The following is a 26,672-nucleotide window of genomic DNA, read 5'->3' as shown; positions in this document are numbered from 1 at the left end:
TCGCGAACAGTCAAAACTCACAGGCATTTAAAATGAACATCCTTTGAAACGGTCTCCATACATCTGATTGGCCAAGCTCAACCTTAGCCCCGCCCACTCCAGGGACGTCATGTAAACACAGGAAATGCCCCAAAGCTAAAAGGGGGTCTTGGTTAGATTACGACTCGGGCACTGGGTATTACGACAGATACAACACAGTGTGGCAGCCGAGCTGCCTAGCTAGTTCGACCCAGGGCTGATTTGGATAAAAGGTAAACAAAACGGAAAATTAAAAAGGAACTTGGGGATTTTCCTGCTGGATTCGCAAAAGTGAAGAAGTGAATTTATACTTGGCAGGTTCAGTGAGCCCTGAGGAGAATTTTTCCTCTTGAGTTTCAGAGTGAAAGAGTGTAAGGACAGACTGAGCGCTTACGAATAACTTTGTCATAAATATTTTTAAATGTCTCTAAAATAATTTAAAGAAACAGAGTTTTTTAAAACTCACTTCTTACTATTCAATTTTTCGTAGTGTGCCCTCGAAACCTTAGAATGTAAAATAGATATCCTTTCTTAAAAGAAAAAATAAAGAACCCATTTTCATCTACCTAGAAAAAAAGGGATTAAACCATCATCTACCCTAGAAACAAGGAGATTAAGCCATCTTCTACCCTAGAAAAAGGGATTAAGCCATCATCTACCCTAGAAAAAAGAGATTAAGCCATCATCTACCCTAGAAAAAAGCAATTAGGCCATCATCTACCCTAGAAAAAAAGCGATTAAGCCATCATCTACCCTAGAAAAAAAGGGATTAAGCCATCATCTACCCTAGAAACAAAGGGATTTAGCCATCATCTACCCTAGAAAAAAGGGAATAACTCAAGTAACGAAACTGACTGACACAAATAAGTGAGACGAATGCAACATGCTGAGAGATAAAATTAAGTGACCTCTTTCCCTAATTCGGACGTGCCACTAAAGTGCTCAGACGAGGTCACCTGCGCGGGTTGACCCACGGTTGACCTCAGAAGCCCGAAACTATGGACAAGAGACATCAGCAGTATCGTGTGGGTGGGAGCGAGTCTCCAGTCCCCGAGGGAAGAGGTAATTATACGAGAGAGAGAGAGAGAGAGAGAGAGAGAGAGAGAGAGAGAGAGAGAGAGAGAGAGAGAGAGAGAAATCACCAGTAGCTTCTGCATGAAGAGAGAGAGAGAGAGAGAGAGAGAGAGAGAGAGAGAGAGAGAGAATCACATCACCAGTAGCTTATGAATGAATGAATGAATGAATGAGAGAGAGAGAGAGAGAGAGAGAGAGAGAGAGAGAGAGAGAGAGAGAGAGAGAGAGAGAGAGAGAGAGAAGTATCGCTATTAGCTTCTGCATATGAGAGAGAGAGAGAGAATCACCATCAGCTTCTGATGAGAGAGAGAGAGAGAGAGAGAGAGAGAGAGAGAGAGAGAGAGAGAGAGAGAGAGTTTGCTTATTATTCAAGCGTCCACTGTTAAATTCTTAACAACTTGTATAAGCAAACTTAGGAAGCACAGACTCTTGATTATGTACCAAAAACCTGAGCTCTCTCTCTCTCTCTCTCTCTCTCTCTCTCTCTCTCTCTCTCTCTCTCTCTCTCTCGCTAAAAAAAATCCCTAAAAAACTTACATCTTGAATCAAGGGATAAAAAGTTATGAAATGAAACTACAATCGTCCAAAACAACAAAAAAACAACTACAACTCCATTTTAATTACAACAATAACAATAAACTTAAGATCTTTACAATAACACTTTGGAACCACGATATGAAACAAGTGAACAAGTAGATAATGAGCCGAAGTTCCTTCGGCGCAATCGAGTTTTCTGTAGAGCGCATAATCAAAGCCACCGAAAATAGATCTATCTTTCGGTGGTCTCGGTATAATGCTGTATGAGCCGCGGCCCATGAAACTTTAACCACGGCGAAGTGGTGGCCTGTCCTATATCACTGCCAGAAGCACGATCATGGCTAACTTTAACCTTAAATAAAATCAAAACTACTGAGGCTAGAAGGCTGCAATTTGGTATGTTTGATGATTGGAGGGTGGATGATCAACATACCAATTTGCAGCCCTCTAGCCTCAGTAGTTTTCAAGATCTGAGGGCGGACAGAAAAAGTGCTGACAGAAAAAAGTGTGGACAGAAAAAAGTGTAGACAAAAAAAAAGTGTGGACAGAAAAAAGTGAGGACGGACAGACAAAGCCGGCACAATAGTTTTCTTTTACAGAAAACGAAAAATCCACACAATAATTCTTTATAACCCTACTATACCCCAGGCAGATTTATTCCTTTAATAACGTTAAAAATGACACAGAAGCGATAATATTGAAATAAATGAACATAAAAATAGCAACGACTGAGTTTACATTAGTGAGAAGCACGCTGTATCATTTATTATTCAGAAGATGAACCCTATTCATATGGAACAAGCCCACCAAAGGGGCCACTGACTTGAAATTCTTGAAGCTTCCAAAGAATCTTAAGGAGTTCATTAGGAAGAAGTAAGAGGAAGTAAAGGGAAATACAGAAAGAAGAGACCCCATTTACTAAAAAAGAAAAAATAAATTAATAAATAGATAAAAATGTATTAAAACGTAAGGAGAATAGCATTAGGGTAGCAATGCATTGCATCTTCGCTAGAACTTCTGAAGAAGTAGTAGTTCCAACAGCACGACATCCCCAACATAGGGAGGCTGTTCCACAGTCCAGCCGCGTGAGGAGGAATAAAGGACCTCTGGAACTTTGCAGAAGTTTAACAGCGAGGCAAAACATTTGATGCATATTGGTGCTTCTGCTGTTCAGCGAATCAAGTTGCTCTCGGCAGGAGAAGGGGATGCAGGAATCAATTGAGAATGTGCAAGAAGGCGATCAGGAATCAACTGAGAATGTGAAATCTCTCTGTGGTTCAACCAGACCCAAGCCAGGCGTATCATCTTTATGATGACAAGAGAAAGCCTACCGGATTCAGACTGAAAACCAAACGAAATCACATTATACTTTCACCTTTCGTGAAAGCATTCATTGTCATCATTATTTTCTATGCATCTTTGACCTCCTGAAAATCAGGGAGTCCAAATCGGGTTAAAATGTATATGATTCATTGATTCTAGTTCCTTGACAATTTCAAACATATTCTTTGTGCCTAAGAGTTTCAGGAAAATGCAGATAAGTTAAGTATACCTTAGTTCTACCAGACCACTGAGCTGATTAACACCTCTCCTAGAGAGGGCTGGCCCGAAGGATTAGACTTATTTTCCGTGGCTAAGAACCAATTGGTTACTTAGCAACGGGACCTACAGCTCATTGTGGAATCCGAACCACACTATAGCGAGAAATGAATGTAAAATGCAGATATTCATATATTCACATATACAGGTAGTATATATTACTATGATTCAATACATATATTCATATATACAGTACAGATTATTACTATTATTCAAAGAAAGTGAACATTCAAATGAAAAACGGCTAAAAGACCCTGCAAAGGCGAAACAGATAGATACAATACAGAATTTAGGCCAGAGGCCAAGCGCTGGGACCTATGAGGTCATTCAGCGCTGAAATGGAAATTGACAGTAAGAAAGTTTTAAAGGCGCACTATGCACCAACTGTTAGAGAGGGTGGAAAGTCAGATGGAAGAAAGAGAATATGAACGGAGGCACAGTAAAAGGAATGAGAGAGGTTGTAGTTAGGGGTCGAAGGGACGCTGCAAAGACCCTTAAGTAATGCCTACAGTGCACCACGCGAGGTGCACTGACGGCGCTACCCTCCTACGGAGCCAGCGGCAGTAGAAATTTCAAATCGAGATGGGCTTACAATGACTATTTTTTGTATATATCTGTGCAGAAAACTATTGTGCCGGCTTTGTCTGTCCGCCCTCAGATCTTAAAAACTGCTGAGGCTAGAGGGCTGCAAATTAGCACGTTGATCATCCACCCTCCAATCATCAAACATACCAAATTGCAGCCCTCTAGCCTCAGTAGTTTTGATTTTATTTAGGGTTAAAGTTGGCCACAATCGTGCATCTGGCAACGATACAGGCCAGGCCACCACTTCGCCGTGGTTAAAGTTTAATGGGCCGCGGCTCAAACACCATTACACCGAGACCAACGAAAGATAGATCTATTTTCGGTGGCCTTGATTATACGATGCATATTAAACTTTCCCTCAGCGCATTTTTTACTTATTTTTTGTGGGTCCCAGTGACACAGGTGAGCTGGTCTCAAGACCAGTCTTACTCGTCTTGAAGTGTCAATTTCGAAACTCCAAGATGATGTAAAAAGTTGTTTAAGGTTAAATTCAGGAGAAACATACAGGGAATGTGATGAATGTGACCAATAGCAAGACTATGCCTGTCGCGTGATACTGGTCAAGTTGATAAAAAATATAATCCTAACGTATAATAATAATAATAATAATAATAATAATAATAATAATAATAATAATAATAATAATAATAATAATATTATTATTATTCAGAAGATGAAACCTCTTCATATGGAACAAGCCCACCAAAGGGGCCACAGACTTAGATTATTATTATTATTATTATTATTATTATTATTATTATTATTATTATTATTATTATTATTAATACTACTTTCACATTATCTCCATGAACCCTCTTCAACCGCATAGCTTCCAGCGGAAATGAGATCCGTATAAACAACAGCTGGGAGTCATCAGAGAAATGACTAACAAAAAAAAGTATAAAAATAATAAACAAATAAACAAGAGGGACTTCTCTGAATTGCGCCACTTAATTACTCACGTTTCGACGAGCTTTTTTTTTTTTTTTTTTTTTAAATCCTGGCTTATTTGGTTCTTTCCCTCTGCCGCCACACTTTGGTATTCCCTCCACAATGTCGTTTTCCCACAGTCCTGCACAATTTTTTCTGTCGAGAGCCGTATTCAATATCACTTGTTAGAGTCCTAGAAATCCCTTCTGTCTGAGTCCTCCAGAATCCCTTCTGTCAGTTCTAAAGAATTCCTTCTGTCAGAGTCCTACAGAACCCCATCTGTAAGTCCTACAGAATCTCTTCTGTCAGTCCTACAGAATCTCTTCTGTCAAAGTCCTGCAGAATCCCTTCTGTCAAAGTCCTACAGAATCCCGCTGTCAGAGTCCTACAGAATCCCTTAAGTCAGTCCTACAGAATCCCTTCAGTCAGTCCTACAGAATCCCTTCAGTCAGTCCTACAGAATCCCTTCAGTCAGTCCTACAGAATCCTTTCAGTCAGTCCTACAGAATCCCTTCTGTCAAAGTCCTACAGAATCCCTTCAGTCAGTCCTACAGAATCCCTTCTGTCAGTCCTACAGAATCCCTTCTGTCAAAGTCCTACAGAATCCCTTCTGTCAAAGTCCTACAGAATCCCTTCTGTCAAAGTCCTCCAGAATCCCTTCTGTCAGATTCCTACAGAATCCCTTCTGTCAGATTCCTACACAAACTTTTGTCAGATTCCTACAGAATCCCTTCTGTTAGTCCTACAGAATCCATTTTGTCAGAGTCCTACAAAATCCCTTCTGTCAGTTCTACAGAATCTCTTTTGTCAGTCCTACAGAATCCCTTCTGTCAGTCCTACAGAATCCCTTCTGTCAGAGTCCTACAGAATCCCTTTTGCCAGATTCCTACAGAGTCCCTTCTGTCAAAATCCCACAGAATCCCTTCTGTCAGAGTCCTAAAAATCCCTTTTGTCAGAGTCCTACAAAATCCCAACCTTCGTTTCTATAAAATCCCATCTGTCAGTCCTGCAAAATCTCTGTGAAATTCCTATAAACCTCTATCAAGCGTCTTATAAAATCTCTGTCCAGTCAGTGTCCTATAAAACATCATTTGCCAGCTCTATAAATTTCAATCTCGCAGTCCTATAAAATCTCATTTGTTAGTCCTACACAATTCCATTTCTAAGAGTCCTATAAACTCACTTCTGTCAAGAGTCCAAAAAAATCCTGTCTGTCAATCTGTCAGAGAACAAAAAACATAATATAAACACCTGTCAGAGAACAAATACATAATAAACATCTGTCAGACAAATACATAATAAACATCTGTCAGACAACAAATACATAATAAACATCTGTCAGATAACAAATACATAATAAACATCTGTCAGACAACAAATACATAATAAACATCTGTCAGACAACAAATACATAATAAACATCTGTCAGACAACAAATATATAATAAACATCTGTCAGAGGACAAATAATAATAAACACCTGTCAGACAACAAATATATAATAAACATCTGTCTCAGAACAAATACATAATAAACATCTGTCAGAGAATCGATAGATAATGAACATCTGTCAGACAACAAATGCAAAATAAACATCTGTCAGACAACAAATGCAAAATAAACATCTGTCACAGAGCAAACACATAATAAACATCCGTCAAGAGAACAAATACATAATATATACATCTGTCAGAACAAATGCATAATAAACATCTGTCAGAGAAAATATTCATAATAAACATCTGTCAGAGAAAATATTCATAATAAACACCTGTCAGAGAAAACACACATAATAAACACCTGTCACACAAGAAATACACAATAAACATGTCAGAACAAATACATAATAAACATCTGTCAGAGAATATACACATAATAAACATGTCAGAGAACAGACACATAACATCTGTCAGAACAAACACATAATAAACATGTGTCGGAACAAACATAAATATCTGTCAGAACAAACACATAATAAACATCTGTCACAGAAAATATTCATAATTAACATCTGTCAGACAACAAATAAATATTATACACACCTGTCAGAGAGCAAAATACAACCCAGTTAACCTTCCACATACCAAACATCACACCACCACCCCTGCCACCCACACCCTGCCATCCACCCCCCACCCCACAAAGGCCACCTCCAATACAGAAGCCCAAACAGCCCCCGTCTCCAACGTAAGCCAAAGTCTAGGAACCTGTCAGCCCTCACCTCGGGAGTTTACTCAATAAATTGGCTCAGTTTTGCCTCGACGCAGCACCTGGGAGGCGAGAGGAAAAAGGAAAATGAGGAAAAAGGAAATGAGGAAAAAACTGGAAGGATTGAATCGACTGAATCGAACTGAATACAGAAGTTAAAAGGCCAAGCACTGGGACCTACGAGGTCATTCAGCGCTGAAACGGAAATCGAGAGCAGAAAATCTTTTGCACTTGCACCGTGAACCGACCGTTAGGAGAGGGTTGAGGAAAGTCAGATGGAAGAAAGAGAATATGGACGGAGGTGGAGTAAAGGGAACGAAAGAGGTTGCAGCTATAGGGGCACTAACCCCCTGAGGAGGAGGTAAAAGATTAAAGGAAAATGGAGAAGAATGAGAGAAGGGGGAACGACGTCGAGGGACGGGGGGGGGGGGCCCTACTACGTGGCACCGTCAGTATAGGGGACCTGTAAAAGGGTCTTTCCCCAAACAGTTTACCCCTCGGCCCTGTTTCCCTAAAAACAGCGCCATTATCCCACTCCGGTGCTGAGTCACGGCTATGATAAACTTTGCACGGAGGCGCTCTCTCTCTCTCTCTCTCTCTCTCTCTCTCTCTCTCTCTCTCTCTCTCTCTCTCTCTCTCTCTCTGATGTAATCACAATGAAAATACAGCAGTCTAACGTTGTGTAACACTATATATACATATGCTGAATACACATAGGCCTACACACATCTTATAAAGCAAGCGATGAGGCCTGGTATTTTCCATGAAAATCTACAAAGGTTCAAAATGTCCGGGAGAGAGAGAGAGAGAGAGAGAGAGAGAGAGAGAGAGAGAGAGAGAGAGAGAGAGAGAGAGAGAGAAGCACAATAGGCAACTTCAACCACCGTCTCGTCACGTAGCAAGACGAACTTGGCTTGATTATTTCAAGGTGCCAAAGAAAATCATTCAAAGTTCCTCTCAATTGAAATCACGCCTTTAATCGGAGTGATGAAGACATACCTTGCTAACACAACGTAGGCTACTTACTCTGGTGCTACTTGGGCTTGTTACCTACTCCGAGGTGCTAGTACTAAACGCCGTTATGGTAAATGTAAGGTGGACGGCCGCACGAAGAATGTGGTCGACAGATTACATTAATAATATAATTTGTCGACTAAACAATATAGAAATGGGTGTATATGATACTTTGATCCCCGAGGGACTAGTACTATACACAGCGTCCAAAGGGGCTAGTACTAAACATGGCGTCCCAAGGAGCTTCGACCATGCTTAGTACTAGCCCCTTGGGGATCAAAGATATCGTTTATTTATATAATTTGTCGACTACACAATATAGAAATGTGTTTACATACACACATATATATATATAAATCTATATATATATATATATATATATATATATATATATATATATATATATATATATATATATATATATATATATATAATACTTTGATCCCCTGAGGGGTTAGTACTAAACACGGCGGCGTCCCAAGGAGCTTCCGCCATCTTTAGTACTAGCACCCTTTTACTCTTGCAATTTGAGCAAAGATCAAACTGTTGCGACTGTTTTCTCAGCTGGAATGATTTGTGTATTCCGCTCTATTTATAGAAACCGAGGAATTTGTTTTTCTTGGTTTTTCTAAATGAATTTTGGGATACGATGCATATTTTTATTAAGATTAAATACATAAAACAGTCAAAGTTAAGTATCCATTTTGCCTCTGATCTCCGGTTAGGTTCAACAAACATTTTAGAAACACATACATTCACAATATACAATATACCTAGATATATACTGTATATATTAAGATTAAATGCATATATATATATATAATATATATATATATATATATATATATATATATATATATATATATATATATATATATATATTAGGCTATACTGATATAGCACTTTCAACTTTTGCCCCAAAACCTTCACTGCAACTGTTACAATTTCCGCCAAATTCGATATAACATTGTCGGCCAGTTGTGTGTGTGTGTGTGTGTGTGTGTGTGTGTGTGTGTGTGTGTGTGTGTGTGTGTGTGTGTGTGTGTGTGTGTGTGTGTGTATATATATATATATATATATAATTTTTATTTTATTTTAAAGCATAATGATTGCTGCATCTATTACAAATATAAGGCTATTTTAATATATATATATATATATATATATATATATATATATATATATATATATATATATATATATATATATATATATATATATATATATATTTTATTTTTATTTTAGAGCATAATGATTGCTGCATCTATTGCAAATATAAGGCTATTTTAGTCACATATCCATCTCGCAATTTCTCTCACCTCCCAACCTCTCTCTCGTTCCAGGACGGTTCAGAACCCAGGCAAGATTCCCACCGCCGGACGTCCGACACGTGTCTCGTTCCTGTCACGACCTGCCGGGAACGCTCATCTATTCCCGCTCCTCCGGCAACGTCCCTTCCATGTTCTCCAGGCTGGACCCGGAACAAGGCCGCAACCGCACCCACCTCCCCGCGCCCCTGGTCAGCATGGGGTACGACCCTGGACCAGCGAAAGGGAACCTAAATAACCCCAGGAAACCCGTGACGGCAACGGTGTCGGCGCCTAGGCAAGTGCTCCCGAGCTACCAGCCCCGACACTCCAGCCCCCTGTCCTGCACAGCAGCGCAGCCCAGGCACTCCAGCCCGCTGTCCCGCACAGCAGCTGTGCAAGCGCTGCGGAAAAATGCCATATCGAACGGCGGGTGTCTGGAGAACAGGCACACCACTCTGGGAACCCAGCTGTCATGGTCCCCAACCAGGCAGGGCCAGCAGCAGCAGGCGTCCTACAGGGCGAGAGTCTCGAGCGATTCCCACGGCGAGCAGAACAAGAGGCTGTCGAGGAGCGTTCGAATCAAGAACTGGATTCAAAATAAGCAGAACAGGTAAGATATAAAGAACTATTACAGAACCCGGACGGAATTGTTAGGCCGTGGGCAAATTATACCAGACGGCAAAGCATATTATAGCACTAATCAGGGATGCACTTTTATCACTTACAACTAAAAGACAGCAATTTAGGAAATAAATTACTTAGCAATTTATTTACGTCCGCTTTATGAATAAGTCAAATGTCTACCTCGTTTACAAAAGCCATTAAAAAATCAGAAGTATTACCACCTATGCCACAAATTTAGAGAAACAGTTATGTACCACATTACAAAAAAAAAAGTATGATATAGACGATAAAGGACTCCAACCCATATAAAATGGCAGCTTACAATTGAATACCCATTACTCGGTCAACTAACCTTTCAGTACAAGACCTTTTTTTAAAAGTCATGTCTGTCCAAAAGAGCTGTGATACACGATATTTCACTTAGCACACTTTCTATGAAGCTACGATTCATCATCATGCTGTGATATTCATTCTGGAGTATTTTAAAAGCAATAGTTGTACTGCCTTGTGGTATAAAATATTAAAAAAACAATTGAATTGTCAAAACGATCGGCTGAAAATGGCGTGTCGATGTAACAACACAACTGTACGACATCAACATTCATCCTCCAAATAGCAATCCTACGCAGCGTAGGCTTAGTCAATCCTGCTTGGACCTGTGCTCCAGTGACCTACTAATCAATGCTTACTAACTTGGAAGAGTCCTGAGCCATCTGGCGTGGTTGGCAATGGATCACAATGAGGCCAAGGAATTCAATAAGGGTAAATAGCCAATCTGTGCTTCACTAAAATAAAACAGTATATGGACTTCAGGCCAAGTGCTTGGACCTATGAGGTCATTCAGCGTTGAAAGGGAAATTGACTGTAAGGAGGTCTGAAAGGCGTAACAGGAGGAAAACCTCGCAATTGTTAAGAGAGGGTGGAAAGTCCGATGGAAGAAAGAGAATATGAACGGAGGTACAGTAAAGGCTATGACGCTGAAAAGACGCCTTTAAGTTATGCCTACGGTGCACCACGTGAGGTGCACTGACGGCGCTATCCCACCTACGGGATTCACTAAGATAAAGCAGGAATTGGATCGTTCACAACACGCTGAAATATTACGTATATCGACATAGTAGCAGTAAAAAGATACGTTAAAATAGTACCGGGTACTAAAAGTTGGCGTAAAGTAGTCAAATGGTTCGGAGTAGAATTTCCTTGAAAACCATTAACCCTTAGTTAGTAAGGGTAATAAGTAGGAAGAGGAAGAAGAATTCAAACGGTTTAGAGCACAGTTTAATAGAAATCAGGAGTCTTGCTTTAGTAGCAACAGCTTTTAACATAAACTTGGTGGAACGTAGCATTACAATGACTCCTGTCAAGAATATCCTGCTTGTTACTTTCCCTAAACTTACGTAAATAATCATATTATTATTATTATTATTATTATTAAGCACCTGAACTAACTACCAAGTAATTGATTACAAGTTGAAACGGATCAATGAGCCTTTCCATAAACTTACGTAATCATATTATTATTATTATTATATTATTAGTCAACTGAACTAACTACAGAGTCTGCCTAAACAGGAATCGGTTACGTGGGTTATTCATCCAGTTATTCACGGGTCAAACCAGTGTAACCCACTCAGATAAGTGCCAAATTACGTTAATGAACAGCTCTTTTTGATTTGAAGAATGCTATAATCCAACAGTAATGGGTTTGATCCATTTTAATCTGTTCTGAGATTCATTATTCCATAAAGTACGTCATTTACTATACACGGTGTTAACGATACAAAACAATCACTTAAAAAGGAATGATTGGTTTCGTTCTAGATACCAAATTAAACATTTAATTTTACACTAAGTAAAATGTTCATATCAAAACGGAGAGAGAGAGAGAGAGAGAGAGAGAGAGAGAGAGAGAGAGAGAGAGAGAGAGAGAGAGAGAGAGAGAGAAGGCAATTAACAGCTCATTTATAATAAAAATACGATATATCGAAAGGGAATCCACGTTTAACAAAGGCAAAATTCTCTGCCGGAAAAATAAAAGCAAACGTTCTCAAGTGTACGGGTGCAGAACCTCTCAAAGCACACAAAATTCTGACATTCCAACGCTACCTAGGCATTACACTTGAATACGAAGAGTGCCGTCAACGTTTTAGTTACAAAATACAAGTTTTCCCAAGTGTAGGTTACCCAAAAAGGATGTTATCTCACGTGCACTACAAGATTATCTTTTCACTCGAGGCGACGCGACGGTTGCATAATACCAACACCTAAGTATGTCTGTCTGTTGCTGTAAGAGGCCGCCCTACCGTGATTACAAGCCCTGTTAGGTGCTGCCACCTGTTGGTCAGAAGATAAAGTTTCGACAGGCTTAATCCCAAAAGCACAACAGAACACAGTAAAATGCAGAATTGCAGATGCCTTCACCACTTAAATACCACCATAAATGCATGAGCGGGCAGACGTATTGCAATTTTACCGTATGCCCCTGGGAATTGAATCTTTGCGTTCACTGTTATGCAACGAACGTAAAGTATAGTATTATATAAGCGCTGATTTTCATGTAGCGTAATCTTCAAGTCAATGAATTCAGTATGAATCTTTCTACTTCTTGTATTTAGGCTCAACATTCTTTGTACACAAACCTATAAACCTCATTGCAAACAGCTTTCACACTGAAAGACAATTATAAAATATAAGAAGCACCTTATTCTGAAAACGTACATGGGCCCGCCAGAGAGGGAATTATCCCTGTGGAGGACTGTACATAAAACCCAACAGAAGTGAAACTACAGTCACAGTACACTTCACATGGTGCACTGTAGGCATTACTCAAGGGTCTTTGCAGCGTCCCTTCGGCCCCTAGCTGCAACCTCTTTCATTCCTTTCACTGTACCTCCGTTTATATTCTCTTTTTTTCATCTGACCTTCCATCCCCTCTGACAATCGTTTCATAGTGCAACTGCTTTGAGGTTTTCCTCCTGTTACACCTGTCCAACCTTCTTACTGTCAATTTCTCTTTCAGCGTTGAATGACGACCTAAGTTCCCAGTGCTTGGCCTTTGGCCTAAATTCTATATTCTATTATATAATTTTCCACTTCTAGGAAGGCCTTTCCAGAAGAATTTACCACCGTAGCCTGTACCTTTCATTATACATCCAGTTCCGTGAAATTTAAATCATACTTTCTTCATACATATACACTGCGCAACACGCCTTGTTAACCTGTACGCTAAGCCTTCGAAAACCAAGGCTAGGAGTCTGTACCTCCTTACTTTTTATACTTCGTTTAAGACCCCATTCAATCACAGCTCCGTGCTTTCCATCTCCAAAGTTCCATGATCAATGATTCCACTTGTTAAAAATGTAAATTAATTCATTATTACATTTTGGGCTTCTTCACCATCTGGTATATCAAACACCTTGTCACCCACCCCCCCTTTATTTCTTATTCATGACCTCACAAAAATGTTCCACCCACTGTTGTCTTTCTTATTCTTCAGGTGTTATTACTGACCAATCCCTGTGTTCACATCAAACATCTATCCTTTTTACAAATGTGACTAGAATTTCTTATCACTATTTTCATTTTATACCTAACCTAAGAATTCCACAGCACTGCTTTCCTTTTATAAAACCTATAAATCTGGAATAGCACTTGTTTTATTTGAACCATAATCTCCAAGATTTTATAACACACCCATTCTGTTACATTTCTAAGTTTCCAATTAAATTTCGCCTTTTTTTTTTACAAATGGCCAAGGGATATCTCATCACTAATCTCTCCTTTTTGCACCTAAGCAGAGAATTTCTAACCGCACCACTTGTCCCTTATTCATAAAGCTTTATAACTGTCATTTGAATCTACATTACGATTCTTTACTTTAACGCCATGGCCCATGACTTTCATTTCATGTCCTGTTCATTATACTTGAGTCAACACAGAGTCCAAATAAATTCCTATTATTGCAGTACCAAAATTGTTTTAGTCCTTAGCCTGTTACCTGAAAAAAAAAAAAAACTATTCCTCTCACTTCTCAAAGGCATTTGAGCAAAGGGATCAAGACACCCAATGATTTTTTCTTCTCTCTCTCCCCTTCCAGTGGTTCCCTAGATGACACACAGAACACCTTCTACTCCATGGACGAGGCTGATGATGATGGGAGACCATGTTCCAACTATCATCTTCATGACATCCATGAAGAAGCTGAGAGGCACTTGAAAAAGCCAGGGTAATCTACAATGGTTTCAAGTACTACTGTTTTGAATACCTAACAAAATCTTATCCTCCTGACCCTTAAATGCTGTAAAATCTTACTTATTCTAATACCTTACATTCTAATACCTGTATTTACTATGTGTTAGCTCTGACGACATCCATACTCAACCATTACATTTTCTTCACTACAGGAAAAGGACCACCCGACGAATAAGCAAGGTCTCCAGGAGGAAGCGGGAATGGCGCGCAGACGTGGATCACGACATCAGCCCCGAGTCGGAAGCCTGCGAAAACGACATAGAGGAAGCGACAAACTTCGAGAAACGTCTGCTGGAAGTCAGCTCCGGGTGGAACCCCCAAGAAGTCCGGGAGCAGCGCATCAATGCCCTGAGATCCTTCTTGTCGACCAAACAGCAGCCGCTTACAGTGCTCAACCTTCTGGAGGCTGGCAAGATCGCAGAGGCTGTGGCGATGGCACGAGAGAGTAACATGAGGCTTAAGCTTGACATATGTTTGCTGTGGGCGTGTCTCCAGGGCGCAGCTGACCTTGTTCACTCTCTCCTCGAAGCAGGAGCCTGCGCTGATGCCAAGGACAGCGCAGGTTTCAGTGCAATGCACCTAGCAGCTGAGAGTGGCTCTGACGAAGTGATCAAAGTACTGATCAAAGGTGGAGCAAAAGTTGGCACTTCTGCAGAATGGGATTATAACCAGGAGTTTACACCTCTCATGCTCGCAGCTCGGAGTGGGTGTATAAATGGTATTAAAGCCCTGATATCTGCTGGAGCAGATGTCAATGCTGGTCTAAATTCTGACAAAGAAACGCCACTGCATCACGCAGTGCATTCAGCGGTGCCGGAATGTGTGCAAATCTTGCTCCAAGCTGGTGCAAATCCCAACCCAACCATCATGTTCAGCGAAACCCCTCTGCATGTTGCTGTATATGAGGGACTGTTGGACATTGTAGACATACTGCTTAACGCCGGGGCAGACGTCCGATCATCCCGCGGGGCGTCAAAAATGACAGCGCTCCATATCGCTGCTTACGAGGGCTACAGCAGCATCGCTCACCAACTCCTGAAAGCCGGCGCAGACCCTAACCAAGAGAATCTCAAACAGCAAACGCCACTCCACTTGGCAGCAAAAGCTCAGAGTTATGACAGCGTCCAAGTCCTCCTGAGCTTCGGAGCCGACCCCAACGCTCGTGATCGCGACCGCAAGACGCCGTTGCACAGCGGCATCTTCAAAGGTTCCAGGTCACACGAATGCCTCCGGCTCCTGCTGGAGGCTGGGGCAGACACTAACGCAGCTGATCTCTCAGGGTACACACCTCTACACATGGCTGCTGTGCATGACTCGACGTACTGCGTCCTTCTCTTCCTGGACCATGGCGGAGATGTTACGGCCTGCACGCAAGGTGGTGTGTCTGCCTTGAACCTGATACTACGTCGCACACCGACAGTCCTGGCTCACATCCAAGAAAATCTCGATGCGGCCATTGGTTTTACAGACCATGACCATCATGACCGAGAATCACAGGTATGAAAGAGAGACTTGAAACTTTAGTCCGACTTTCCATTCGATTTAGAGTAAGTTAGCACTCTAATTTATGAACAATCAAAGCTTCACCCAACCTTAACTTAGAATTTTTATAAATAATAAAAGATTTAAACCCATTAGAGAAAATTTAGTAGCGACATCATAAATGCACTACTCTGAGATTTATACTTACTCCAACAGACATATAAAGTCATCTTTAAGAGATACTAATTTCCTATTTAAAAATTCCACACAACCAAAGGTCTTTAAAGTTCTAATGAGAGCAACACATTAAATTTTTGGAATGAAATCTTAATATGTTGTTTTATATCTTTTACATTATATATCTAAATTTAATGGATAGTGATGGACTACAGCAGACTTTACGGTTAATATAGTTTACAAAACCTCAGTGTGAGAACTTAAGTACAATGAAAAACTACAGTACAGTGACAATTCTGACCTACTCTGCAAGGAGTATTTAGCATTTCAAAAATACCTTTTTAGTGAAAAGGTCATTATCACTGCCAGTTTATTACCCTCCACACTAAAGAACCTCTTTAACCAGTTTATTCAAGCAGTCAACTGCACATCATTGCAACCTAAACTACTGCTTCATAAACTGTATAATTCTTTATCATTTTCAGGTACAAATGAACTTCAGAGTCCTCATACCCGGCGAGGGCTACGGCTTAGAGTGTCGAATGCTGTCCTGCTTCATCAGAGAGGGTCAAAAAGCTCTGCTGAAGCACCCTCTGTGCGAAACCCTTCTGTTCCTCAAGTGGCTAAAAGTCCGTAACTTTTTCATATTCAATCTCATCTTCTACGCGCTCATGGTCGCCATGTTAACAGTCTACATCATTGTGGTGTTCCCTGCAGCCTCTTGCTTCCATTTGAATTCCACTACGCAGGAAACCATCTTTGCACCTTTCCACTTTTCGCCACCTTCTCCGACAGAACACCAGGATTCAACCCTGACGCCAACACTACCAGACGTCGACGCGACTCCTCCAGACCCTACGGCATACAATAGCACACCTCCCACCGACTACCAAACCACAACGCACATGATGTCCAAAGAGAACGCCCAGAGGAGAGAAGAGTGCGGGATGAAATACGAGTCGCTGCTGGCTTCACTCCTCTACGTTATCTGGGCGTTCATTTCCATGCTTGCCATCAAGGAACTCTTCCAGATCATAGATACCCCAAGGACCTACTTCTCATCGTGGGAAAACTTGCTCGAGTGGCCAATCATCACATTCACGATGCTGATAACCGTCACGTCGTACGTGAAGCAGGACACTGAACCCTGGGAGCATCACCTCGCAGCAGTTGTCATTTTAATCACTTGGGTCAAGCTGCTCTTGCTTATTGGCAGATTTCCCGTGTTTGGCTTGTACGTGCTGATGTTCACGCAAGTCACCAAGAACTTCGGGAAGTTCCTCTTTGCTTATTTGAGTCTAATAAACGCCTTCTCCTTAAGTTTCGGAGTGCTGTTCCCTAATCACGAACCTTTCAAAGTATACATGCTACGCTTAGTCAAGACAATAGTCATGATGACGGGGGAGATCGAATACGACGAGTGGTTCTTCGACGACAAGAAGACGCTCATGTACCCTATAACTTCGCACATCATCTTCTCCGTCTTCCTCATTTTCGTCACAATCATCCTCATGAACCTCCTTGTCGGTCTGGCAGTTTCTGACATTCAGGGCCTTCAAAAATCAGCAGGGCTCGACAGACTGGTCCGTGAGACGCAGCAGATATCGCACTTCGAAGCCATAATGTTTAGCAAATGGCTACCGCTCGTCATACCGAAGAGTTTACTCACCCTGCTTTACAAAGGAATATTAATCTGCCCTTCTCTGTACGGCTACACACTTGTACTGACGCCTCAGACACTCATTGACACAGGACTTCCTCCAGAACTTGTGGAGGTCATCCTCAGAACAGCACGTGCTAGGGACCACGTGGCCAGGAGGCGGCACGCATTCGCCAACTTCCGGTCCCTGAGCAAAACAGCCCAGTATTCAGGGGACGACGGTGACGTCCAGAAAAGCATCGACGCCCTCCGGTTCGGCTTGGACCTGCTGGTCTGGGACGCTGACGAACGGCGCGATGACGGCATATTCCTCAAGAAGGCTCTGAGTAACCTGGCGGAGGACATAGCGACCATCAACACGCAGGTCAACACTCTGGTGTCCAGCGGTACTTGCCACAAGTGTGAGCAAGAATTGGAGGGTGAAAAAGAGGAGGATAATAGGAGGAGCCTGTACACATCCTGCGGAACCTCAGAGGGGAAGGACACAAGTGGTTCTGAGACACCAACAATAAGTCCAGAATCATCAGGCTCCTCAGTTTAATTGTAATTACAAAAATCATTTATATAAATGCTTCTGCAGTGCTTAACTGCCCATTATGATTACATAGAATTCACCAGTTTTAAAACCGATTTCATGTTCCTAATATTTATTATTCACCAAGGATGCCTTGATATGGAGGATACTCAAATGATGTGATTAAATATGCAGTGTTTAGCTATAGGTCACTTGCGTATACCAAAACTGTAGAATTAAATTAAAAACTTTAAACATTTGATGTACAATTTACTTCGTTTTCCTCGTCTGAAATTTAAATAAGTCTTTCATGAAGGTACTTCTGTAATGAAACATAAATATCCCTTGAATCACCTAAAAATGCCAACTACAATCGACTTTACAATCCACAATGCACATTTTACCAAAGGTTCTCAGCGTGTACCTTTACAATCAGCTACATTTTTTTCTTCCTTTTACTTTCCAATCATTCGCTTTGGTCTCTTCCAGTCCAGCCGTCCAACTCCTTTAACTCTAATTACATTATTCCGATTTATAACCTTCTGTCCTCAATATAAGAGCCGGTGGCTACTTGGTCTTGGAGCAGTTCCCTAACATCAGAATTGAAATAAAGGGGACCTTTAACTAACTAGTGTCTGGTTAAAGCAGAACCATGGTAACCGTTCAGACATATTAGCTACTTAACAGTACGTGATCCCAAAGACACTGCCAAAAGTCAAACTCAAAACTCAAAATCAGAGAAAGTTTTTACAGTGCTATATCAGTAAAGTAATTCAAGGCTAACCTAAGCCTAAGTTAGCCTAGGTTAACGTTAGGCTACGTGAGACTCTTAGGACATGACGTAGTTAATTGGGAAGGTTTAATTCATAAATATGAGGATCATCAATAAATCAAATTAATAATTATTTTCCGTTAAAAGGTTTTACACACCTTATATAATACTTTAAAATGTAAAAGGTTTTATAACAAATACAATCCAGAACAGTTATTGTGAATATACACAAAATATAAATAAACAATCTGTAAATAACGATCAAGAAAAATCCATCACCTTTCCTAACAGTCCAGGTAAGAGAGAGAGAGAGAGAGAGAGAGAGAGAGAGAGAGAGAGAGAGGAGAGAGGGGCATTTCTCAACGTAAAAAAAGGTGACCTCTGAAAGAGAACCTTAGGCAACGGGTTTAAACAATGGTGCTTCCATCCAGTAAATGTCAGTGTTGCCATATCGAGCCTGAATTCTTGTGAATTTATGCCCGAGCTCAGAAACTACTGGAACGACCAGAGACACATTCTCTCTCTCTCTCTCTCTCTCTCTCTCTCTCTCTCTCTCTCTCTCTCTCTCTCTCTCTATTTACAGTAATCAAGGTCAAATCAAAGAGTAAACTATGAGTGAGAAATAATTACAGTAAACAAAGAAAAAAATAAAAATAATATAAAAAACTAACAACATCATACAAGAAAAATCACAAATGAACTAAGACGTGAGACTCATGTCAGCCTAATCAGTAAAACTGAAATTCTGAAGTTCTGATCACGTTCAACAATTTAACACTAAGAACAGCTGATACCATAGGTTGGTTTAATCCAAACTGCGCAGTGAACAAAACCAGATTAACTGCCTGGTTAAGCTAAATAATAATAATAATAATAATAATAATAATAATAATAATAATAATAATAATATAAGAAACATGTTGTTCTAAAGTTCTTTATGGGTTCGGTATACCTGGGCCACAGGTATACCGTAACCTAAACATTTTTGGAATACCTCCTATAGGACGGATCCAAAGTTTTTTCCTTACTATAATTTTAAATGATCTAATAAGCTGTATTTTTAATCATTTAATAACTGGACAAATCGACAATAATGAAAAGACTGGTAAAATTTCCTTGACTGATTTAGTCCCATACAAATCACAAGCATCCATTTTTTTTATTTTAGTACAAAGTACACCATGTACAATAGTCAGAATGGAACTGCATCATAAAATCTGCACCTGGGCAGTTGGAAAATGAACACACTTTAGTTATAAGCATTTATCTTATCTCTTCTGCAACAAATATATGCACGGAAACTTACAAAAACTGATTGCCTATGGGAATCAATCTCATATCTGTATATTCATATGCTTCTAAACATTACTATTTGTTACACAATACAAATCATGGCACCAAAAATTTTCAGCGATTTTCTGTAAAAATTGGTCATTCTGTGCATCTAATGACAAATGCATTGATGGCTACACACTTTAAAAAAATATACATGCATACCCACACACATATTTATAAACTTTATAAATACTGGTTAGTTGCTATACTGTATCATAATTTAAAATATTCACTATCATTTCATAGTAGAAGCACATAATATAATGAAAAATACTAGTCCTGGATTTCACAATAACTCGATACTGTACTACACTGAGATAGTGAATGGCAGGGAATATCAGTACATAACTTAATAGCTTACTGTACTGCTGTATACTGAGCTAATGAACGGCAGGGAAGGTATACATTCATAGGTATAGTACTGCATACAACTGCTGCTAGAAAAATAGACACCAATTATGTAATTTTTGTTGCTAACATGCCCCAAAAAATGCCTTTGATATCAAGGTCAGTTGCTGTTGATATGGAGTCAGTTACTGTTATGGAAAGAACGTGTATCCTTCTCAAAACACGTACGGTACTTTTTAACGACGGGAAGTTTTGGTGAGATGGTAGTGAACGTAAGGCCATTACAACTTACCTGACTTGTTAGTCATCACTGGCCAAAACAGCAGTTCTACACTTACCTGTAAGATGAGAAAAATATTATAGAAATCCTGCTGTCACTGCAGAAAAAAAACTGCAAAAATGCAAAATTTGATAATACAGTAAAATTAAAAACATATGTAATAAGGGTCACAATAAAAAATAAAGGGTACTATTAATATTAACAATTTATACTGTCAAGAGTATATAGTACTGGTAAAAATTTCACTTGTATCACACTGGATACACAACAATCATTTTAACCATTATTATCAGTTATCAACACTAAGATTTACATTAAAACACAAATAAGAAACAACATACACTAACCTGACCCTAACCTTATCAAGTCCACTATGGTAAAACAACTTAGAAAACACTAAGTTATATCACTGAATTTGTCTTGCAAGAAACTACAGTAGTTAGATTCTCTTAATACCAATGAACATGTCTAACCAGAATAAGATTTAATTCTTGTCATGTTATCAAATCCCCTATTTAATGGGATTATCTGTAAATATGAATCCACAGAATGAACAACCTAACTGGCCCTCACATGGGCTAAAGACTTACATACTAAGATACCTAGCCCTTACCTAGGATAAAAATTTACATACTAAGATACCTAGCCCTTACCTAAGATAAAAATTTACCTACTAAGATACCTAGCCCTTACCTAGGATAAAAATTTACATATTAAGATACCTAGCCCTTACCTAGGATAAAAATTTACATACTAAGATACCTAGCCCTTACCTAGGATAAAAATTTACATACTAAGATACCTAGCCCTTACCTAGGATAAAAATTTACATACTAAGATACTAGCCCTTACCTAAGATAAAAATTTACATACTAAGATACCTAGCCCTTACCTAGGATAAAAATTTACATACTAAGATACCCAGCCCTTACCTAGGATAAAAATTTACGTACTAAATTAGCTCGCCCTTACTTAGGCTAAAAATTTACATATTACCTAGCCCTTACTAGGCTAAAAATTTACATACTATATTACCTAGCCCTTACCTAGATAGACAGAATATACAATTTAGGCCAAAGGCCAAGTTTTGGGACCTATGAGGTCATTCCGCAATGAAAGGAAAATTGAGAGCAAAAGGTTACAAAGGTGTAACGCGGAAAACCTCGCAGTTGCACTGTGGGACAATTGTAGGAAGGGGTGGAAAGTAAGATGGAAGAAAGAATATGAATGGAGGTACAGTAAAAAGGAATGAAAGGGGTTGCAGCTAGGGGCCGAAGGGACGCTGCAGAGAACCTTATGTAATGTCTACATTGCAGTGGCACTATCCCCCTATGGGGTAGCCCTTACCTATGCTAAAAAATTTACATACTAAATTATAGTGTATCAGTGATATGAGGTAGAAACAGCAAGCATTAAAACAAGAAACTCATTTCGTGTCACTTAATTGATGAACTTTAAACCTCGGGGCAGTTTATATCAACAAAGCCTCGACGCGAAACTGAATCCTATCTTGAGATAATATAATATAATTGTAACCAAGGCGAAGAGTCCTAAGCTCAAAGCCATACCTAATTCTTTAAGAGAACTTTACCATACCATAAAATAATAAACAGTGACTCATATTCTGCATAACTTTTGATATGGTAGAATAAGGCACTTTTTAATAGTGGAATAGTTATCCTATGCATAGCAATGATTCCCATCAAGCTAAAACAAAACTTGATCAATAAAGACTATGAACTAACAGGATTAAGTATAAATCTGGCCATTCCAGTGCAAATTTATTAATCCCCCATAGAACTGTTTGAGCAACCACTCTAAATATTATTATTACTCTAATTATTACTCGGTGGTTTCGGTATAATGCTTTGTGAGCCATGGCCCATGAACCTGGTCCAATGGTGGCCTAGCCTATATTGTTGCCAGAAGCATGATTATGACTAACTTTAACCTTGAATAAAATCAAAACTACTGAGGCTAGAGGGCTGCAATTTGGTATGTTTGATGACTGGAGGGTGGGTGATGAACATACCAATTTGCAGCCCTCTAGCCTCAGTAGTTTCCGAGATCTGAGGGTGGACAAAAAAAAGTGTGGACAGAAAAAGTGCAGATAGAATAATGTGAGGACGGACAAACAAAGCGGACACAATAGTTTCCTTTTACAGACAACTAAAAACATTGCAACTTAATCCTTTCCTCATTGCAAATAATCTGAAGATATTCTCACCTTAAATATGTCCGTTCTTCAACGGGGCGACGTTGCCAGTCAGTAGGAACTGTGGCAGATGACTGAAGAATGCCTGGACTATATTCCAATTAGTTTCCACGTAATTTCTTATTTACTTGGCCTCTTACTACTAGATGCTCCCAACCTGAAAATCACATAGGCTACTTATCCCCTTTTACGCAATCTATCAACAGGGAATTGCACAATTCAGGTGAACTTCTGAACTGTTACTTCTCCGTTATGCTATTTTCTTCAGCTTCAAAATAAACTTTATATCATTTCACATAACTTTCGTCCCTGCATCCACTGGTAGCATAAACGAATTCGGGATGATTAGGCTGTATAATTTTCGGCCGTGAACCTGTTAGGCCGTCAAAACTTTAGGCTGCATGCAGTTTAGGCTGTAAGACATGGCGGAAACTCCTTGGGATGCCATGTTCAGATCCATACTTAGATCCCCTCGGGGATCTAAGTATTATAAACAACCGTTTCGGCCAGGACCCGCATAAATGATTTCCAAAGGCAATTAAACTTTTAGTCTACTTTTTCCTGTGATATCAATCAAAACTGGCCAGGGGTAACTTGTTTAAAACGACGCATGCTGGCTGAACTGCTTGCATAAAAGCATTCATTTTTAACAATATGTTTAAGACTTAGTCTAGGCCTCAGCTAGGTAATATTGCAGAATAGGTCAATCTGCGCACACGTCATTCTCCTATGCACAATGTAAAGTTGGGTGGTCGCAAATCAACAATAGCGCGCATAACAGATAGGCAAAGCCTTGACATAGGCTACCCTAATGTTTAGTGCAATCAAAGATGTTTTGCAAGGTTAAAATCACGTCACAGGCCTAGGATCTAGCCTAATATACAAAGAGTATTCTCAGCATTAACGCGGACCCTAAAGGAAGGTTGTGCCGTCAACGCACCCCAGATGGTAAACTGTGAGCATTACTAAAGGTTATTTGCAGCCTAGCCTAGCTGCACCAACTTCTTAACTTTACCTAAATTCTCACTTCCTTCCCTGAATATTGCTGTCCAACCTCTCTAGGCCGAACTAGGACCGTCTTTAGATTCTTCCGCTTCATAAACTTTATATTTTGTCTCTATACCTTACTGTCCAGCCACTCCAACTCCCGCCCCCTTTTTCTAACTGTCTTAAGCATTGAATGGCTAAGTGTGTAGGCTAGTGCATGGCTTTATACGCCTAATTAAAAAAATCAATCAATCAATGGAGTTTTGCAGAAGGCATTGGTCAAATGCCACATATATTTCCACATGAAGCAAAAACATCATGAAATTATCCTGCAAGAGCAAATGGACAACGTTATTCATTACGATACAGGAATAATACAGGTAATTTTCATCACTACAACAAATTCGGGCCTAATGGATGCCGGCCCTACAAGGACCACGACCACCTTTGGGAATTCCTTTAAATAAATTCACTGCCATCTCAGGAATCTTTGTCTTTTTCAGTTCAAATTTAAGGATTTTCATCGCCGGATAAACCACGGCAAGCATCCAATCACTGTAGTCACTGTAGCACCAAAAGCACCACTATAACGACGTGAAGTTACTGAAGTACTGAAGTTACTGAAGCAATACAAGGACAACGTAACGTAAACAAAGAGTGACAGATCCCCTTCTTCTTCTTCTATGAATTTCAGAGCAGAAAATACACTTGGCAGGACTCAAATTATTATTCTTCTGGGCGAGGATTTTGATTAAAGTCTTCCGCAGAACCCTCATCATAACCGAATGGGTGACTATATGGTGAAGAAGTCTATAAGTTTGTCGTTGGAAGTATATATTTTTAAAAAATTACATAAAACGAGAGGTTTCGAGAACCTGCTCGATTCTCCTCATCAAGGCAGAATCGAGTAGGTTCTCGAAAGCTCTCGTTTTGTAGAAATCTTTAATACTTATACTACTTCTTCTGGCCGAGCATTTTGATTAACGTTGTTTGCAGAACCCTCTTCATAACCGAATGAGTCACTAAATGATGAATTCTACAATGATGTCAGTGCAAGTATATTTATTTTTAAAAATTTACATAAAACGAGAGCTTTCTAGAACCTGCTATAGTCTCCTCATCAAGGAGAATCGAGTAGGTTTTCGAAAGCTCTCGTTTTATATAAATCTTTTTAATATATACTTACACTGACAGCATTGTGGATTTCTTCACCATTAATGTACTTCCCAACACTCAGCTGTTATATATAAAAAATGTTGCACTAAATTCATCGTTTAATGCTTTGACGTTTGAAATAGCAGTTGTAATATTCAGCAGTGGTTCATTCATTTTAGATATGATTCTAAGGGTAGCCGCCCCGATACATATTATTGACGTTAATAACATGATCTCAATATTATTGAGTCAATATTTTGCCCTCAGACCATCTAATTGAATGGTCAATATCTGGTTTTCTACTAAACTTCAAAGAAGATACTGCTTCTATTTCAAGAAGAAACAAGTAAAAAATGCGCCGAAGTTTCTTCGGCGCAATCGAGTTTTCTGTACAGCCGCTACAGCATATAATCAAGGCCACCGAAAATGGATCTATCCCTCGGTGGTCTCGGTATAATGCTGTATGAGCCGCGGCCCATGAAACTTTAAGCACGGACCGGTGGTCTTAAATAAAACAGAAACTGAGCTAGAGGGGTGCAATTTGGTAGGCTGTGTCTGATGACTGGAGGGTGGATGATCAACATACCATTTTGCAGCCCTCTGGCCTCAGTAGTCTTTAAGATCCGAGGGCGGACAGAAAAAAAGTGCGGACAGATAAAGTGCGGACGGACAGACAAAGCCGGCTCAATAGTTTTCTTTGACAGTAAACTAAAACCAAAGAAAGCGCCGTTGGATGAAGGGTTAGTTCAGATCAAGGGAAAATCTGTTATCAGATTAAGATTTAGTTTTTCATTGTTTATATTCATTAGTATATACAATTACTGTTGTTTTTATTTTGTTGTATTTTGCCTGCTTTCATCTCATCAAAAACATGGTCATATAAATAGGGCCTACTATATAATCAAGATGAATAAGGCCTACAAATACTAACCTGTGAAGCCAGAGTCCTCATGATCATAATATATGATCTTAATCGATTCTGCAGGAATTTCCTGGTCTAGTAGAAATAGCAACGTTTCCTGAAAGTAACATAATAATGTCGATTCATAGACTTCACCATAGCTTGCGCCAGACTTCTTCGAATCCTTCTTTGCCTTTTTCAATTCTTTTCTAAGCTTGTCCTCAGCGAATTAAGCTTCTTCCTTACATCTTGCAGGCAACACCTGGGTATATTCCTGTCTTCTATTTCCCAAGCAACATTGCACAGTCCTCCCATTTCTTATTTGTGTAGCTATACTCCTCTGCTTTCACCTTCCAGAGGGCTGGCCTCCACTCCAGTCTCTTAAGCTGCGTCCGACGCGCCTTATAAAACCCCTCTCTGATTCCTTGAAACTTCTGCTAGCTCCAGACATGTCGTCGTTGCAGTGGTAACGTGAAAAGTGAAATTTCACGTTACCACTGACGCGAGACTTGTTATTGTCAAGTTAGATCGTTTCAGTACTACTGAACGACCCTTCAGCCTTTATCCCTAAACGTTCAATGGTTTTGACAATGTATTGGTATATTGGTCAATAATATTTACGATATAGGGGCACCCTTAGTAAGTGAGGTCGCGATTCATTCATTCAGAGAGAGAGAGAGAGAGAGAGAGAGAGAGA

General features: G+C 39.8%; 2 protein-coding genes across 3 annotated transcripts in view; one reads left to right on the top strand and one right to left on the bottom strand.

Annotated features, from left to right (window-relative positions):
- The window catches only part of LOC136853165 (zinc finger protein 708-like), a 51,801-nt gene extending 25,395 nt beyond the window's left edge, over window positions 1–26,406 (bottom strand). The window contains exon 1 of one of the 2 annotated variants that reach the window (XM_067128498.1): window positions 26,006–26,406. The gene's annotated coding sequence lies outside the window, so the exon portion shown is untranslated. Of the gene's footprint in view, window positions 1–22,944; window positions 24,582–26,005 lie in introns of those variants that run through there. The other variant, XM_067128499.1, reaches the window with a different exon arrangement.
- Window positions 151–18,242, top strand: LOC136853164 (transient receptor potential channel pyrexia-like). Its single transcript, XM_067128496.1, has 5 exons — window positions 151–1,080; window positions 9,308–9,884; window positions 13,995–14,123; window positions 14,302–15,646; window positions 16,294–18,242. The coding sequence occupies exons 1-5, from the start codon at window positions 1,017–1,019 to the stop codon at window positions 18,007–18,009; spliced, it is 3,831 nt and encodes a 1,276-aa protein (XP_066984597.1). The 5' UTR covers window positions 151–1,016; the 3' UTR covers window positions 18,010–18,242.
- Window positions 26,407–26,672: the final 266 nt, after the last annotated feature.

This window comes from Macrobrachium rosenbergii, chromosome 26 (genome assembly GCF_040412425.1).
Source record: "Macrobrachium rosenbergii isolate ZJJX-2024 chromosome 26, ASM4041242v1, whole genome shotgun sequence".
NCBI classification, from domain to species: Eukaryota; Metazoa; Arthropoda; class Malacostraca; order Decapoda; family Palaemonidae; genus Macrobrachium; species Macrobrachium rosenbergii.
This window is presented reverse-complemented; position numbering and strand designations above follow the sequence as displayed.